The sequence below is a fragment of the Quercus lobata genome, chromosome 5 (genome assembly GCF_001633185.2).
Source record: "Quercus lobata isolate SW786 chromosome 5, ValleyOak3.0 Primary Assembly, whole genome shotgun sequence".
Classification (NCBI taxonomy): Eukaryota; Viridiplantae; Streptophyta; class Magnoliopsida; order Fagales; family Fagaceae; genus Quercus; species Quercus lobata.
This window is the reverse complement of record NC_044908.1, coordinates 72,293,180-72,309,689: the sequence shown is the minus strand read 5'-3', so window position 1 is coordinate 72,309,689 and position 16,510 is coordinate 72,293,180. Positions and strand designations below refer to the sequence as shown.

Here is a 16,510-nt window from a genome sequence, read left to right as displayed (position 1 = left end):
CTCAAGAGAATTTTTTTTTCTTTTCTTTTCTTTTTTCAGGTGATGATCTTTCTAATTGCTTCGAATAAGCACAACACCCTCAAAATTTACCCCTTGTGACAATTTTTTTTTTAATTTTTTAATTTCAAAACCAGACTTTATAAGTCATGACAATCTAATCTCAAAGACCAAGCTTTTCTACCGTTGTCTATTCCTCCAATGGATATTTTACATCTGCTTAATGTAGATGTTGCCAGTTTCAACTTATAGCGTCCATTCCTGATGAGTGCTCTTTATCATTAGACTAAGACACTAATCAGTTTTTGGTGTAGGCAGGGATTGAACCCCAGATCTCTTATTCAACCATCAGATATTTTACTAGTTAAGCTAACTGGAACCCACGAATAACTAATATATATATATATATATATATATACAATTTCTTAATAAAATTTTTAGGATTAGTTTCATTTTAAATCTGATTTCAAATTAAATCTTATATTTTAAAAATATTAAATTAGACTCTAAAATTTAAGGCAAAAACCTATCAATTTACCTTCCAAATCAAAGTACATGATTTTTATTTAAATTATATGATTTAAAAAATTGCGGATTATTTTAATTATTACTATTAAATATAAGATTTAATCCAAAACTAGTGAAATTATAGAGAAATGTTATGTCTACAATATTTTTAGAATTTTTACAACACTTTTAAGTGTTAGTTTGTTATTGGTTAAAAGTAATTTCAGGTTAAAACCAATAACAGTTTTCTACTTATAATTTGTTTTGATAGTGTTAACATTTCTCTAAATTTTAAGATTAAATGTGTAACTGTTTAAACTAGTCCTTAAAAATAGGATTTACGATAAGAAACCAAAAAAAAAAAAAAAAAGGGGGCATTGTTTCTGTTTCGTAGTTAAGTTTAATATTAAACTGTAAAATCCTTTGATTTCTTCCCAAAAAGAGTTCTAAATCAAACCCATCATCATCAATAATTATCCATTAAGATTTAAGGATATTCATCCCTCAAAGTTCAAACTGAACATGCGGTGCTTTCCTTTAATCTTAAACAAGTTCTCTAAACTTTCTTATCACTCGCTCACTCATTTCCTCATCAACATTCTCCTTTCTCTTCACTTCACTTCACTTCACTTCACAGAAATACAGAATACTATACATTTTGTGTGTTTTTTTTTTAATTATAGAGAGAGATGTCAGAATCAGAGTCAGTGATAAGATAATGAATTATTTTTACAATTTTAATTATTATTATTATAATTATAATAATTGGTTCCAAGGCCGAATTGAAAGATGGTTGAAGATTGGGATGGGCCTATGTGGCCTGTGTTTAGTGGGCTACATAGTGGGCCCACCTTTGTATTACCACCTCTCCGAATCACTCTCCACCACCGCCGCCGCCGTGTCTACCGCCCCCGTCTGCCGTCCTTGTTTCTGTGATTGCTCTTCCCAACCTCTTTTCTCTCTCCACGAAGGTTACTTCTTTTATTTCCTTCTTTTATTTTTTTTAATAACTAACTTTATAACCAACTGCCTTTCAAGCTTTTATTGTATCTGAGATTTTGTGGGCCTATTGACATGGATGTCGATATTCATTTTGGGACCCAATTTAAAAAGTGGTGGTCCTCTCCCCTCCATGGGCATGAATCCGCATGATGTTAAAAAAAAAAAAAAAAATGAAAATGAAATGCTTTTATATACTCCGTATTTCTTTTAATATTTTGTGTTCAAAATTAAGTTAAATTGCGATTGTTAAAATTTTTAAGGATATAATTATAAGTTTTATGGAGAAAATTTATGGATAGTTAATTCCAATTTTATATTTAATTTGTGGAATACCAATGAGATCAAGCTCAAATGGGAATAGAGGGTGAGCACATAGGTTTAAAATTTCAAAAATTGGTTTGTTGTGTATGCAACTTAACTAAACAATGATAGTTTACTTGATGTGAAAGAATATGAGATTCTACCGTATGGTGCAGTTTTTAACAAATTTTTATTTATTAAAGCTTTCACCTAAACAAAGTTTAGGTTTATATCAAGTATTAGTTCATTGAATTAATCAATGAAGTAAATGCATATATTAATTATTTTATAGTTGTGCATTAATTATTTTTATTTATATTAACAGAATTTATATAAATTTTTTTCTAAATTTTATATAAGAAACTATTTTTATTAGGAATTTACTAAACTTATTCGTACTTATTTAGTGTAAATGTTGGATATTTGACTGAGACATTAATTATGAAATTTCTCGTTCTCCGCTAGTTAAAGTGCATGCTTACTAATGTCCTGTATATGTCTGGTTTTTCTACAGGATGGAGCAACGAGACCCTTACAAGTAAGTGTTTTTTTTCTTTTTGGCCAATGTATATCTGTAAGTGTTTTTTTTTTCTTTGGCCAATGTATATCTATAAATGGTTTTGAGGTATAATTGACTAGACTAGGACTTAAGTCAGGACTGATGACTTTATTGAAGTTAAAGCATATGTTAATGGCATTATATATATTTTTCAACATTCATTATGGCTAAATCTGTTGCTGTTAGACTATTTTACGATATAACTTTGGATCAAGCGCAAGGCCTCAAGCTCTGAAACATCCTAGAGAGATGATAATGAAGCCAGTCGACAACTAAATCACTTTTGTTTAGTAGCATGAGAGAGTTAGCTTGCTGTTCGGTTTCTTATTAAAGTATTATATATATATATATATATATTTGTATTTTACAGTTAAACATAAGAATGGTCTGATTCATAGGCAAAATTTATCTAGTTACTCCACTTTCTGCCTATGTTAACATGGTCAGCATTAGTGAAAGTTTCAATAATGCCTTAGCATTCATGCGCAACAATAATGTTCTGCATACAATGAATATGCATGGTCATGGTAAAAAAAAGGGTTAAAATTGTTGCTACTTCATCTCTGAAATCTCATTTTGTTTTAGATGGGCATCTTGGCACTTGACACCTTTGTTTTAGTAAATGATACTGCAATTAAGCTTATTGAGCAGATTAAAATCTGTTGTACAGCATATTATTCCTTGAATTGTGGCATTATCACAATCTTGAATTGATATTTCCTTTAGATTGTATGAAGCATGAGCCTGGGAAGAGTGAAGAAATGGATACGGATCTGTTGTCAGAGGAACTGAGGCTTAGGGAAGCTGAAGCTCAAGAAAACCAGCGGCATGTTGATAGGACCCTCTTAGAGGCTAAGAAAAGGTCTTCCCAATATCAAAAGGAGGCAGACAAGTGCAATATGGGAATGGAGACCTGTGAGGGGACAAGGGAGAAGGCTGAAGCAACACTGGCTGCACAGAAGAAAATCACTGCAATGTGGGAACTCAGGGCTCGTAAACAAGGATGGACAAAAGCTCCCATTAAGCTCCCTCGAGAATCTCCCTCTAACCTCCATCAAGAACCTCCCTTTAAGCTCCTTCAAGAACCTCCCCCTAACCTCCGTCAAAAACCTCCCATTAAGCTCCGTCAAGAACCCCCCATTAAGCTATGTGGTCATGATTAAAAGATGTTAGCCTGGTATATATGGAATTTTAATCCACTAGGAATCTCTGTCTTAATCCTATCCATGGCCACCAATTTAATCATTCTTTTATTAGTTTATTGAGTTATAGCTTATTGGTTGCTTCTAATTTAAGCACAAAATCATTTCTGCTGTTCTTGGTTGTTTGAGGCAGTTTGCTTCAAATAGGAGCTCATTAGAATTTGATGTTTGATACAGGTTTTTTTTTTTTTAATCGTTTATTATCATCCATTCTCTTCCCTGATCTGCTAATTAGATCTCTCAAGTAAATTGTGCCTCTAATATGTAGTTATTGCAAAAGAAATGCCTCATTGCTTTATATGTCTATGTTCCAATTATTACCGTCTTTGATCATACCACATTACCACCTCTCATTGTACGTAGCATACCTATAGCAGCCGAGGAAATCGGTAACAGCAAGCCATCTTCCTACATTTCGTAGGGTAGGACCATTGTGTTGAAACTCCACATACTTGTGGCAAAATTGTCTAAGTCACAAGCATCTATTTTAAGTTTTTAACTACATAAGCTACTAAACTGTCAAAGCCATTTTATTACCAGTTTTACTGGACAAGAAATAATTTTAGACCACATATATACCTGTAGCACTTTCTCCAAATTACAGCAACCTTAAATTGCTACCAGCTTGTAGAAAACAAAAGGTAGACCATCAAGTTCACAACTTGACATGCAGCAAAATTGTGAAAATTACATGCATCTTTTTAGACAATACATTCTATTGGATAGTGATTGCACCATCATGAGGCTTGTTTTAACATCAACTGAACCAAATCTCACCGACGCTATATAATATAGCAGCACTCTGATGTGAAACATTGGCTTATGCCGACAGGTTTATTTGCTGAAAAAACATACTTCATTGAAAACAAATAGATCAAGACAGCAATTAATGGGTCATAGAACAATCAAACTTACAAAAATCAGTCCATTATGAGTACAAATATTTGCGTTCTGACTGACAAAAGATACCATCCCACCAAATAAAACAAATTCAAAAAACAATTTTGATATCTTCTGCAATGGATTAATTGGACCAGTCTCTTTAAAAAATAACATACCTATAACTTCATTTTTTTTTTGCTGTTAAAATTGATAAATATGCTGCTTTCCCCTCTGCCCATAACACAACAGCAGGCCCTGAGCCCTCTTTTCCGTGACAAGATAAGTTAATTAAATGTTGACTGAAACATGATAATATAATTTTTGAGTTATGGTCCTTCATTATTGTCTACATGCTTTGAACATCATGAAAAAAGTGAAGAAGTACAACTGTCAATTAGGAGGAAGAATAAGCAGAAGAAGCCACTAGTTTCCACAATATGCTTTTTAAACTGTCATTAATCAATGCAAAGCCAAGTCAAGAAACCATATAAAGAAAAGTCTTTTAGTCCTTGAGAGACATACTCTGCCACCATACAAATCCACTATTCAGTCTTGTGTGTTGAGAAAATGGGAGGTTGCTCTCCATTATTTGTGTTAGCAGTAGTGCTTATAGGTATCCCATTTGGTATAAATGGAGCAAAACTGGCTTATGACTACTACAAGTATTCATGTCCAAACTTAGAAACCATAGTGAAGAGGGAGATGCCAAGCATTTTCTTGACTGATGCTACTGCACCGGCAGCCTTTCTCCGGCTCATGTTCCATGACTGCCAAGTCCAGGTGAGGTTACACTTCCATTTGCTCTTCCTTTTTTTTTCTCCTTTTACTAGTTTTTTTTTTTTTTTTAGGCTTTCCAAATCATACAGATTATGTCACTAAAATTTTTAATCTTGTACTATCAATGATCAAAGTTAACAACAAGAAGTAAAGTAGTCATATTTTTTTGTTACATTTGAAAATTTTCAAGAATTAAATTGACATGGACAGGTCATGGATGAAATTGAATTCGAAGTAGAGTTCAAGGACCAAATCTTAGTTTTTTTTTTTTGTAACTTTTTTCTTTGAAATAAATTCTTTCTACACCTATAAAACATTTAATCTAACTACATGACCGATCAGCATTTACTCGCTCATTTATCTCACAATAGTAGATTGTACGTGAGGAAGTCACATGCCAGTGCCACACCTTTCTCAAAAAAAAAAGTCACATGTACATATGCCACACACCGCAAGTTTTTAAATGCATTAAATTTGCATCTATATATGTGTCTGTCCTTACACCTACTCATGCATTAAATTTGCATCTATATATATGTGTCTGTCCTTACTCCTACTCCTATGTGTCTGTCCTTACTCCCTACTCCTATATGTGTTTTGCACTTTTAGTTGTTGTACACCTTTTATTTTTGCCCTAATTTTGTTCCTAGTCTCCCACTTACTCTTTTTGTCCCTCTAAAATGGCAGTATTATTTACATCAAATTAGTATTTACAAAGAACCGTTTATCTGTTTCAAGGTGCAAAATATCCCACCAAAAATAAGGCATACGATAAAACTCAGTGTGGCTCGGTATAAATGTGGTACAAATATTGCTAGCCCCTTCCCTGAATCCCTACAATGCTTGCTGATCCGCACAAAAGTTAGCTTCTCTATAAACATGTCTAACTCTAGCAAGTAGGTTTCTACAATCAGTCCATATCTTCACAAATGTAACATGAACAGTTCTATTACTAGTTAAAAAAAACCTAATTAACCCATCTTCTTTAGAATTTATTGATAACAAGCAACTTGATACCTATGTATTGTTATAGCCTCCAACCTATACAGAAAAACCTAGACCTGCTTCGTGTGAAACACAAAATTAGGTTAGAAGCAGGAGAAATCTACCAAAAGATGCAAAATGGAGAGAATTACGAAAATTAACTCTATAGTCACTAACCTTAAGAAACATCCCAAAATTTTCATATATATATATATATATATATACACATTATCTCTCTCATAATGTGTAAATCTTGTAGTCGTATCATCACACGCATGTGAGAAGGATGGTGTATATATTTGATGTATGAAATAGATTGCTCGTGTGTTAGGATTTAGGCAATTTGGCTGCCTCTTGTTCATGCGAGGCTTGGGTTACCTCTTCAACATCAATTGCATATGCCTTCTTTTAAATGCATGAATTAATCTTTTCCTGAAATATCTAGAACCTTTTAAACAAACACTATAAACCTGAAAACTTCTCAATTTCACGAGCTGCGTGAGTCAAAAAGAGAAACCAATAACAAGTCACCTAACTTAGAAGTAAAGATTACTTTCTTACATGTACTTTATCTCAAGAATAATCTAGCTTATCTTTCCTTACCTGCACTTTCCATGTACATGGTTTATTTCATTATCTTTCATTCTATTAGCTTCTAGGCCTACAGAGATTGTACTTGCTTGAAGGTACATTCTCTCTCACACAAACTGAGTTTCAATTGCTATGATATACAGGGGTGCGATGCATCAATCCTGCTCGATTCAGACAATTCAAAACACAAACCCGAAACGGTTTCTTCAAAAAACTTTGCTATCAGAAAGCGGGAAACGATTGGCTACATAAAATCAATATTGGAAAATGAGTGTCCTGGAAAGGTGTCTTGTGCAGATATCATTGCTTTAGCTGCCAAGGAATCAGTGTCATTCTCAGGAGGACCCCATATTCAGATCCCTCTTGGAAGAAAGGACTCCACCACTTCTAGTTACCAACAGGCTGATGCAAGTCTTCCCCCACAAGGAATTAAAGTCCATGAATTAATTCATACTTTCGCCTCTAAAGGGATGAATCTTGAGGTGTCAATCGCTATCATCGGTAATGGACTAAATAATTTAAGTACTCCTACTAGCATGTTTAAAATAACCGTTAAGTTTAGGAAACACAAATTTTCACTTTCTTTTAATCAGTGATGAGGTAACATGTTGTGATTGGTGTTAATAAAAGTGGTATCAGTTATTATCACATGAAGAAAAAAAAATGATGTTACTCCAATCATAAATTACTAATTACTTTGTAAAAATATCAGCGTAAAAGAAACTTCATAGACAGAATGTTTTTTTTTTATGAATACACAGACAGACATAATTGTCTTCCTCATAAGTGGACTTTGAATACTACTATAATTGTTAAAGTGACTAAAGAAACATCCAACAAAATGTACCACTAGAAGTTTGAAATGTACACTATAATTTAAGTTCATCTTGTTTTTTTAACTTAAAATTGTTCTTTGCAGGTGCACATACACTGGGTGTGGGACACTGCATGAACATTGCTAGTAGATTGTACGATCCACAGCCTAATGGTCATATGCATTATGGATATGAGGCCTTCTTAAGACTTAAATGTCCTACAAGAGTTCCTTTATCAAACTTCACATTCGTTCCAAACGACATAACCCCCACGATATTTGATAACCAGTATTACAGAGATGTTCTAATGGGTAAAGGCTTGTTTACTATTGACTCAAGCATCTCTACAGATCCTCGAACTGCACCCATTGTTAGACACTTCGCCATTGATCAGAACTATTTCTTCCAAGTCTTCTCTTCTGCGTTTGTCAAGCTTTCTTCAACCAATGTTCTAACTAAAGGGAAAGGTGAGGTGAGGAAGAAATGCAGCCATATAAATATAAACTAGCCTCATCACACCTGATATGCACGTGCTCAGGGCCTTTTAATTTCCTCCAATATTTCATATGAAAAATTATATAGAAAATTGATTGATAAAAATAAAAATATATATTGTTAATTTGAGTATTTCATCTGCTTTGAAGACATGAAAGGCGTATCCAAAGTTTTTTTTTTTGGTGAAAGTTTCAACAAGACACCAATCAGTTTTTAGTGTAGACAGGAATTAAACCTCAAATCTCTTATCAGAAATTTTATCAATTAAGCTAACTGAAATCCACAAGTATCAAAATATATATATATATATATATATATATATAGAGAGAGAGAGAGAGAGAGAGAGAGAGACCAAAAAACGAACACATCCATGCACATCCAAAATAATAGTGTTCATTTTTTGTGCTAGTTTTATCACTCTACATCATTGGACAAATGCGTAACTTCAAATTGGGATTAATGGAAAATTGATATTAAAAAAAAAACTTTGAAAACGTAAACCTCAAAATTTTAAGGGATATGGATAAGGGATAAGGTTTAGGTCCAGTGCACTGGACCCGTTAAGATGGTGACATATGTCTAAAAGTAGATACGTGTCATTATTTCAACAAGTCCAGTGCAACTAGGCACAGGACCCAAACCTCTCCCATGGACAAAGGGTTAGAAACTTTTTTTGTATTCAAAACAATAGTAATTAGTAATTATTTTCCGACTTTTTAAAATAAATAGAAATAATACTAATTAACGGGAAGCAAGTGTTCCATGAGAAGTGGTAACATGTTATACTTTGACTAACCTGAAAGAAAGAGGTCCAAAAAAAAGTTGTAATAATACTATACTTACTAACGAGAAAGAGGAAAAAAACCTATTGAAACTATCTAAAAATACTATTCTGTTTTCTTTATAAAAAAAATTATTTTTAAATTTGAACTTGAGAAAGAAACTGGATGGAACAATGGTTTTTCAAATTTATTTAAAATTTCGGATTTTTAAAATTAGTAATTTTACATATCTACCCTTATTATTTAAACATTTTAAAATAGGTGAATTTGAGAATATTTTGATCATCCAAAAGTAAGAATCCAAATGGGAGAAACTTTTTAAATAATAGTACATATAGATTAAGAAATTTGCTAGAAACTTTCTCCTTTTTTAAATATTTGCTCCACTGTCTGTAATTTTTATTTATCGTCCTCTTATGATTTCATTGATTTTTTAAATACCGGGCTAGGTTTAACTTTTTTTTTTTTAATAATATATTATTGTATCAATGGACTCATACAACAGCATATATATAAAGTTTTCTTCTAGTTATGGCTAGTATATTAGAAGAACTTCAAGCAACAATCTTTGATAGTTGTATTTAACCAATATGAGTAGCCTGCTGAATTTAACATGAATGAAGCAATTCCTGTAATAAAATTTGTCATACACCAAATACGCAAAAATTAGTCAATGCTAGACCTCAAATTATCGTAGGTAAGCCTAAAGGAAAAGAATGTTATGCAGCTGATACTAAGTTAATGCGAGGAGAGGCCTTCTGACCATGCATGATTGCTTCATACTAGGCCATACACAATTAATCTACTCCTGCCTATGGTCGAATGTAACTCAGAATTGCTGTTTTGGGCATTTTCATCAGCCAACTCGTAAAAATTAAAACATTTAGAAGATGAACAACTTTCTGAACTACAAATTTGTAACCTTATAAAAAATGTAATGGGTCATACTGCCATGGTAATAATGCAATGAAGTTAAAACTAATCAAAAAGATCTCTCAGTGGGCATCAGCATGATGCATTGAAGCCCCTATGAACTATTTGATCCTACAACTCTTCGTCTCTGGAAGTAACTTTATGGTCCTACAACTCTTCCTCTCTGGAAGTAACTTTATGATCCTACAGCTCTTCGTCTCTGGAAGAAACTTTACAGCCGCAGGTACGATTCTTTTTCTCTAGTCTCTAGTATCAATATAGGTCCTGTGTGTAATGTATTCTGTAAACCTTTAGCAGGCATTCCACTTGCCGCCCAAATTATAGTTTTAAACGCATCACTAGATTGTTAGAGGGCTGTAAGAAGATAAGCCATAAATTATGGGGGTGCGCCTAGCAGTTCAGACTTCAGACTTCAGAGGTATCAGCGTGACCAACCACTCCATCACTCAAAAGGCGCATGGCAGCTCCCTGAGAAAATTTCCTAGAAAACAAAAAACAGGGAACAAGGGCAGAATTACTCCGACACCATTCTGTTCGGAACTCGGTCTCATAGTATACATGGTTGATGTCCTGTTGAATTAAAACAGACAAGTTAAACAACAAAAGAGAGTAGAGGAAATGGAAATTTATATTAAAAAGAGCCATAATTTACACACTGCATGTATTACAGCTCACAATAAAATAAAAGCCAATAGAGTGATATAACACGTTTAAAGTATGGATTAATAAAAGTAACAGATAACAGTTTTGTAGTAGAATCCCATTATTACAAAGCAGGAGAAATGAAGGTTACAGGCATCAATCAACAACTTTTTCACATTTTCCTTTAATGATTTTTTCATTTACTTAAAGAAGAGGAAAATATATTTGCATCATAACTCCATTTGCAGGGCATTATCCATCTCCATTCAAGAAACCCATTTTCACTTCCAACTATCACCAAGTGCACCATAATTTTGTGCCATGAAGCAGTCCCAAAGACCCAAGGCTTAAACAAAGAGTACTATACCATAAATCCAAAGGATGAAAATTTTAATTGAGAAAAATCACAATTTGTACATCCTTCTATCCAATGTTAAATATACAAGATCAACAATCAGAGGAAGTGAGGCAAAATGACTACCTTAATTTCCTTGATTTGTTTAGGGCCAGCATTTGCAAAATTGAATGTAAAAGGATGCCACCCTTTATTCTCCATTTTTGTAGCAGACTGGTTCCACACAGTATAGGTTAATGTTCTTCGTTCAAGTTCACCTTCAAGATCACTCATCTAACAGGGAAGCATAAAGAAAAAAAAAAATGAATAAAGTGATCCCACCAGGAAATCATGATACTAGTGGAAAACCAATCAACAAAGAGCACCACAATAAATGAAGCAGTCAATATTAAGTAAAAGATGGAGAGAAATCATTAGATAGAATTGATGAATAACAATGAAAACAGTGGCTAAACGATCGCAACCACAACATGCTGCAAACATGTAAAATGTAACATTGATAAAAGGGAAATCCATGACATACCGCTAACAATGTCTGCACATAATGCTCATCTGGAATACAGTTATGCTGCTTCTGAAGTTTCTGCATTTGGTATTTAGGCCAAGAATAGAACAAATTATGATTTAGTTAAAGGTGTAACAGATATAATATTCTAATATAAGATAAAGGGAACTGTTGCAACATCTGCAAAATAATATATATAATAACCCTAAGCCACATTATATGAGATTTGCAACTTTCTTTCTATTTTTGCATTTTATATGCATCTCACTTTATTTATTCCAGGAATATCCATTGTTCTTACTAGAAGAGAAAGAAAAAATACAAAAAGGAGCGCAAACAAGTATGTGCTCGTAACTGGATTTCCTATGTTAACGAACATGATGCTCTTTAAAGTACCAGTCAATACCGGTTGCATATAAACTCTATTTTTTTTAATTACATATAAACTCTATTGTGTAGACATTAACCTCAAATTTATTTACTTAAACTAGAAATCTAGGAGGAAAAAAACTTGATTTTTTTTATAAGTATTTTTTTTAAAATTAAAATATAGGATTAATTAAATTGATTGGTAAGGAAGCTATCTTCTAATTCTTCTTCATCTATCAACAAAAATTGGCAATCAAGGATCACTTACAATATTCAGCTTCCCCTTTTTGGCATCTACAGGCGGACGTCGCTGCAAAATGAGAAGTAGTTAAATAAGTTGTTGCACGATTTACCAAACCGAAATTTCAGAGCAGAAAAACAAGTTGTTGCATGATTAACCAAGAAACAAGCTCAAAAGCATGCAAATACACACCAATGGCTCTAGATCAAATGACATTTGTTCTTTCCCATAAAAACGGTGTGAATCGTGGGGTTATACGTGCAAGCCCCACTGGGTATGTTTGTAACTTAGCAATCATGGGCAAAGACAACAAAGAATAGCAGAGACAACAAAATACATATAAAAAAAACACCATCATGCTTGTGAAATAGTAAAGGAACATATCTTCATTTGTTGATTAGCAAAAAAAAATTGATTAAAAAAGAAAGTTTCAATGATGGACAAAAAGTTTATGCAGATGTAGCTTTCAAAACCTGTGTAAGTTTGCTAAACAAAACCCTTAATTTTCTTATGACCGATCACGTAGAATCTCATTTGAAGTTTTGAGCACGCACCACATTGGAGTAAGGCTCCACAAAAACTAATGCATATACAGTTTTAAAATTAAAACCGAGCCTACCCCCCTACCACCCCCCCCCCCCCAAAAAAAAAAAAAAAAACCTTCTCTCCAAGAAGAACAAAAGTATCATGATATCGATGTTCTATCCACAAGTAAAACTCAAACAAAGAAAATTATAAAGGACAAATACCAGAAAAGGGATAAACTTCATATAAAGCACGCAATCACATACCTTGCAAAATTTCTTAAATGCTGAAAGAATCACCTTATCGTCTACAATGACTTCGGCATGGCTTCGAACTAAAGTGATCCACTGCAATCCCAAAATCAAAATCAAGTTAAAAGGTAGATTATGAATAAATAGTAATAAAATGCTATCTTGATCCTCAGTCAAATAATGTTTTGATGACAATTGGGGTGATGAAAATGGTAATGAGATCTGAACAAGTAGTGCTTTTAAAACTGTTTATTCTGCTTTCCAATTAAGAAGATTGGCTCAGCAACCTACAAAGTGGAAGTGATGGTCTTTTTTTTTTTGGATAGGGAAGAAAAATTTGTATTAAAAAGAAGCTACCCCATCAAAGAGATGAAGGAAATGAAGGAACTATGTACAAGCAACAAAGGAAAACAAAAAAACTTATGTACAAGAAAAAAGTGAATCTAAAAACAGCGGAATGGATTTCGGAAGTGATGGTCTTTTAAAACTTTTTTTTTTTTTTTTTTTGAGAAAGTAGTTTCAAAGTTAAGTTCAACAAACAACAATCCTGTGGATATTTACAGCAACTTCTTATATCCAAATTTCACACAATTTAATCTCCTAAGTCTAAGCCAACTACACTAATGTTTTATCACATATAAGAGTACCAAAGTAAGAAAAGTTCTCGGGAAAATCAAACTTTACTTTTTGTCAAGTTACAAGCCATTGCTAACAAACAAACAAGCCACCATCTAACGCAAACCAACAATCCTACTAAAACCAAACTACAAAGCACAAATAAAAACCAACTGACATAGAAACATTAAACAATATTTCTTTCAATAATCAACCACCAAAAGAAAATAAAATAAAAAAATGAGACCTCAATACATTTAAATCAGCAATTGAAATGAAAGATAAATAACCTGGGACCCTTTTCGCCATTTCTCCTTTGGTATCACAGGTGACATCTTTGAGTTGTAGCGATTCTCCTTCTTATCAAGAAAGCTACAACAAGGAATAAAAGACTTAACATTTCTTCAATTGACAAAAGGGTAAAATAAAAAAATAAAAAATAAAAAAAAAGACTTTCTATCGATACTGAACCATCTAAAAAAAATCAGTGCTTTGCACCTCAACAATCAAAGCCCTCCATCTACCTGTCCACAAAACTCTTTGGAGAAGCCATCACGTAGTTGTATATAAAGCTAAAGTTGTACAGAGGAACACAACTGCAATATAGAGAAAGCGAAATTCAGATGTCAATTAGAAGGCCAAAACACAATCGGGCCTTCAACAAAATAATAAAAATAGCCAATCTTTCATATAGCACAACATCAAATTGAGTCCGGTGATAATTGAAATCATTATTCTAGTCACATGCTGTTATACGTAAATTCATTTGATATAAGTGAACTCTGACCTATCAGATAATAAAATAAATCTCTGATTTGCTGGATCCTCAAGCGCTGCATCAAATAGCAACCTCTCTGCCTGGATCATACTCGATTCTCCCCATCCCACCTGCAATTCCCAATCATCCAAACCCAATTCACATTCATGTCAAGCACATCAAATTACCAAAGAGAAGATTAAAACAAAACTCATTATCACTTCATTTAGCTTCCTACAATATACTAGAAAACAAGGGAAAATAGAAAATTTAGTCCAAAATTTTCCATTACTAGAACTGATAATTCAAATATCACTATTTAACTTAGGCCTTCCCCTGGAATCACTATTTTCCTTAGTTAGGATGTGTTTGGATGAGCTTATTTTGCTTTAAAAATAAGTTACACCTAGAAAAAGATCCAAACTTGTTACCATTATCGGAAACTAAGATATCATAATATAAGTAAATTTTCCCGCTTTTTATATTCTATGTGGAGCACTAAGCAATAAAGCACATAAATTTAAACTACATGTATGTTTACTAAGCAATCAAACAGAGACATTTACTTCATTTCCGAGAAAATGTGAAGGTGGATTTGTCATTACCCAAGACTAATAATAATAATAAAAAAATTCCACTCTACAGAGCCTGACAGTAACGAAATTCTTTTTTTTTTTTTTTTTGGTTTTCATTTTCATTCCTCAGTTTTCTCAGGAACCAAACAGAAGCTAAAAATTGAACAAAATTAAGAAACATGGAAAATGAATTGAAGCAATTTAAGAAGAAGAAAAAAGACCTGAATGCTATTCTTCAATTGTCGATCGCGAAAGAAAGTGGACCTCGATGTGGACTCATTGAAGACGAACCCGGGGGCCGAGTGAACATAGATCGAGAAGTTCGCCACGTCAGCATTCTGCGAATTTCCACAAAGCCAAGCGTTAAGCATAGGAAAATTCATACATTCATAAAATAAATAAAAAAAGAAAACCTCGAAGAAAGAGTCCCAGAGAAAATCGAGAGGGAGATTGCGACGAGCGAGAAAAAGAAAGGCGATCTTAGGGACGCCGTCGAATTGAAGGCGAAGTAGTCGGTGACGAGACGGAGACAGAGAGGAGGAGGAGGAGGAGAAGGAGATATCGGGAGGCGAATGTGTGGAGTGGAAGGTGAAGAGAGCGTAGAGGGTGAGCGCCACGGAGAGGAAAAGCAACAGCTTCAGCTTCCACTGACACTTACACTTACAGCTCCACCACCTTATTACTACGTGTCTCCACCACGCTATTGCTGCTGCGCCCTTCTTCGTCGTCATAGCTTCTCCTCCACCTCCTAATCCTTTTTTTTTTAATTAAGAATAAAGAAAAAATCCCCAAAACAAAACAAAACAGAATCAGAGTAATAGTATTTTAATTATTAAATACAATTTAAAGAGAGAAAGAGAGACATACATTGAAGGAGCGGTGGTGCATGGAGATGATGAGAGAGTCTTAACTCTTCTTAAGACTTGAGGCTTGTTTCGCTTTATCTCTAATCTCTATTTTTTACTGTTCCGTGTGTAATCGGAGTTTGGAGCTTGTAATTGTCGAGAAAAAGTGGAAAGGACTGGAAGAGTTTGGAAATGGAAATTGAAAACGGAAAGTGATTTAAAATAGTGAGAGAGAGAGAGAGAGAGCAACAGGTGTCGTGTAGTTGTAGTTGTAGAGCAGTTTCCAATTTGTTTGATAGGAGAGATATACGGAGCGTATGGGGCCCCTGATTGTGTGGTGTGGGCCAAAAAAATAAAAAAGGTGTTTTAAATAAAAGTCTTTACCGAGGACAACGCCGCGTCGTCAACACCCAAGTATACGTATCAATTCAATTCAATTCTTTTCTTTTCTTTTTTTTCTTTTTTTCTTTTTTTTAATTTTTGAGTAGAGTGACAGCAAAGTAGATTTTTTTTTTTCTCTTTTTTTTTTTTTTTCCTTTCTTTTTTTTTTTTTTGGGTTTTGTCTCACTCTCTTTGGGGTTTGGTAGAAGAGAATGATGTAAAAGTTGTATTTTGCTGAGATGCATCAAAGTGAAGGAAAAATTAAAGGACGTTGATGGGAGCTTGATTTTTTTTTTTTTTTTTTTTTGAAAGGTGGAGCTTGATTATTTTGACCAAGAATAAAGGTTCTTTTAATAAAACATCTTAAAATTCAAAATTCAGCTTTTTTTTATTTTTTTTTATAAATAATCCCATTTTCAGAATGAACTATATATATATATATATAAAACAAAACAAAATGTAATATAGGGCAGTAATAAGTGAGTTTGATGTTATTAGGTAACCTTTCCAAGTATTAATAAGGGTGTTTGGTGTGTGGTCAACCTGTCCTTTAACTACCTAAAAATGATTTCATATGGGGAATCAGAAGAAGATATTGACCAAGACCGATCTCTTATACAGTT

At 33.4% G+C, this 16,510-nt stretch overlaps 3 protein-coding genes across 4 annotated transcripts; 2 read left to right on the top strand and 1 right to left on the bottom strand.

Annotated features, from left to right (window-relative positions):
• The first annotated feature begins 1,320 nt into the window (after positions 1-1,320).
• LOC115988742 lies at positions 1,321-3,762 on the top strand. Its single transcript, XM_031112361.1, has 3 exons — positions 1,321-1,475; positions 2,321-2,344; positions 3,092-3,762. The coding sequence occupies exon 3, from the start codon at positions 3,097-3,099 to the stop codon at positions 3,526-3,528; it is 432 nt and encodes a 143-aa protein (XP_030968221.1). The 5' UTR covers positions 1,321-1,475; positions 2,321-2,344; positions 3,092-3,096; the 3' UTR covers positions 3,529-3,762.
• Positions 3,763-4,973: 1,211 nt separating this feature from the next.
• LOC115988738 (peroxidase 29-like) lies at positions 4,974-8,159 on the top strand. The gene is made up of 3 exons (XM_031112356.1): positions 4,974-5,229; positions 6,945-7,302; positions 7,721-8,159. Exons 1-3 carry the CDS (start codon positions 5,017-5,019, stop codon positions 8,122-8,124), a joined length of 975 nt encoding a protein of 324 aa, XP_030968216.1. The 5' UTR covers positions 4,974-5,016; the 3' UTR covers positions 8,125-8,159.
• A 1,569-nt stretch (positions 8,160-9,728) lies between these two features.
• Positions 9,729-15,778, bottom strand: LOC115992002 (glycosyltransferase BC10-like). Of its 2 annotated transcripts, XM_031116036.1 has the most exons (11): positions 15,529-15,778; positions 15,075-15,415; positions 14,883-14,999; positions 14,117-14,217; positions 13,854-13,925; positions 13,620-13,701; positions 12,730-12,810; positions 11,966-12,007; positions 11,347-11,406; positions 10,950-11,096; positions 9,729-10,396 (listed from the first exon to the last, which is right to left on the bottom strand). In XM_031116036.1, the coding sequence occupies exons 2-11, from the start codon at positions 15,390-15,392 to the stop codon at positions 10,232-10,234; spliced, it is 1,185 nt and encodes a 394-aa protein (XP_030971896.1). In that variant the 5' UTR covers positions 15,393-15,415; positions 15,529-15,778; the 3' UTR covers positions 9,729-10,231. The 2 variants fall into 2 exon arrangements, with proteins under 2 accessions (XP_030971896.1, XP_030971897.1); XM_031116037.1 differs by lacking the exon at positions 15,075-15,415.
• Between the last annotated feature and the right edge of the window lie 732 nt (positions 15,779-16,510).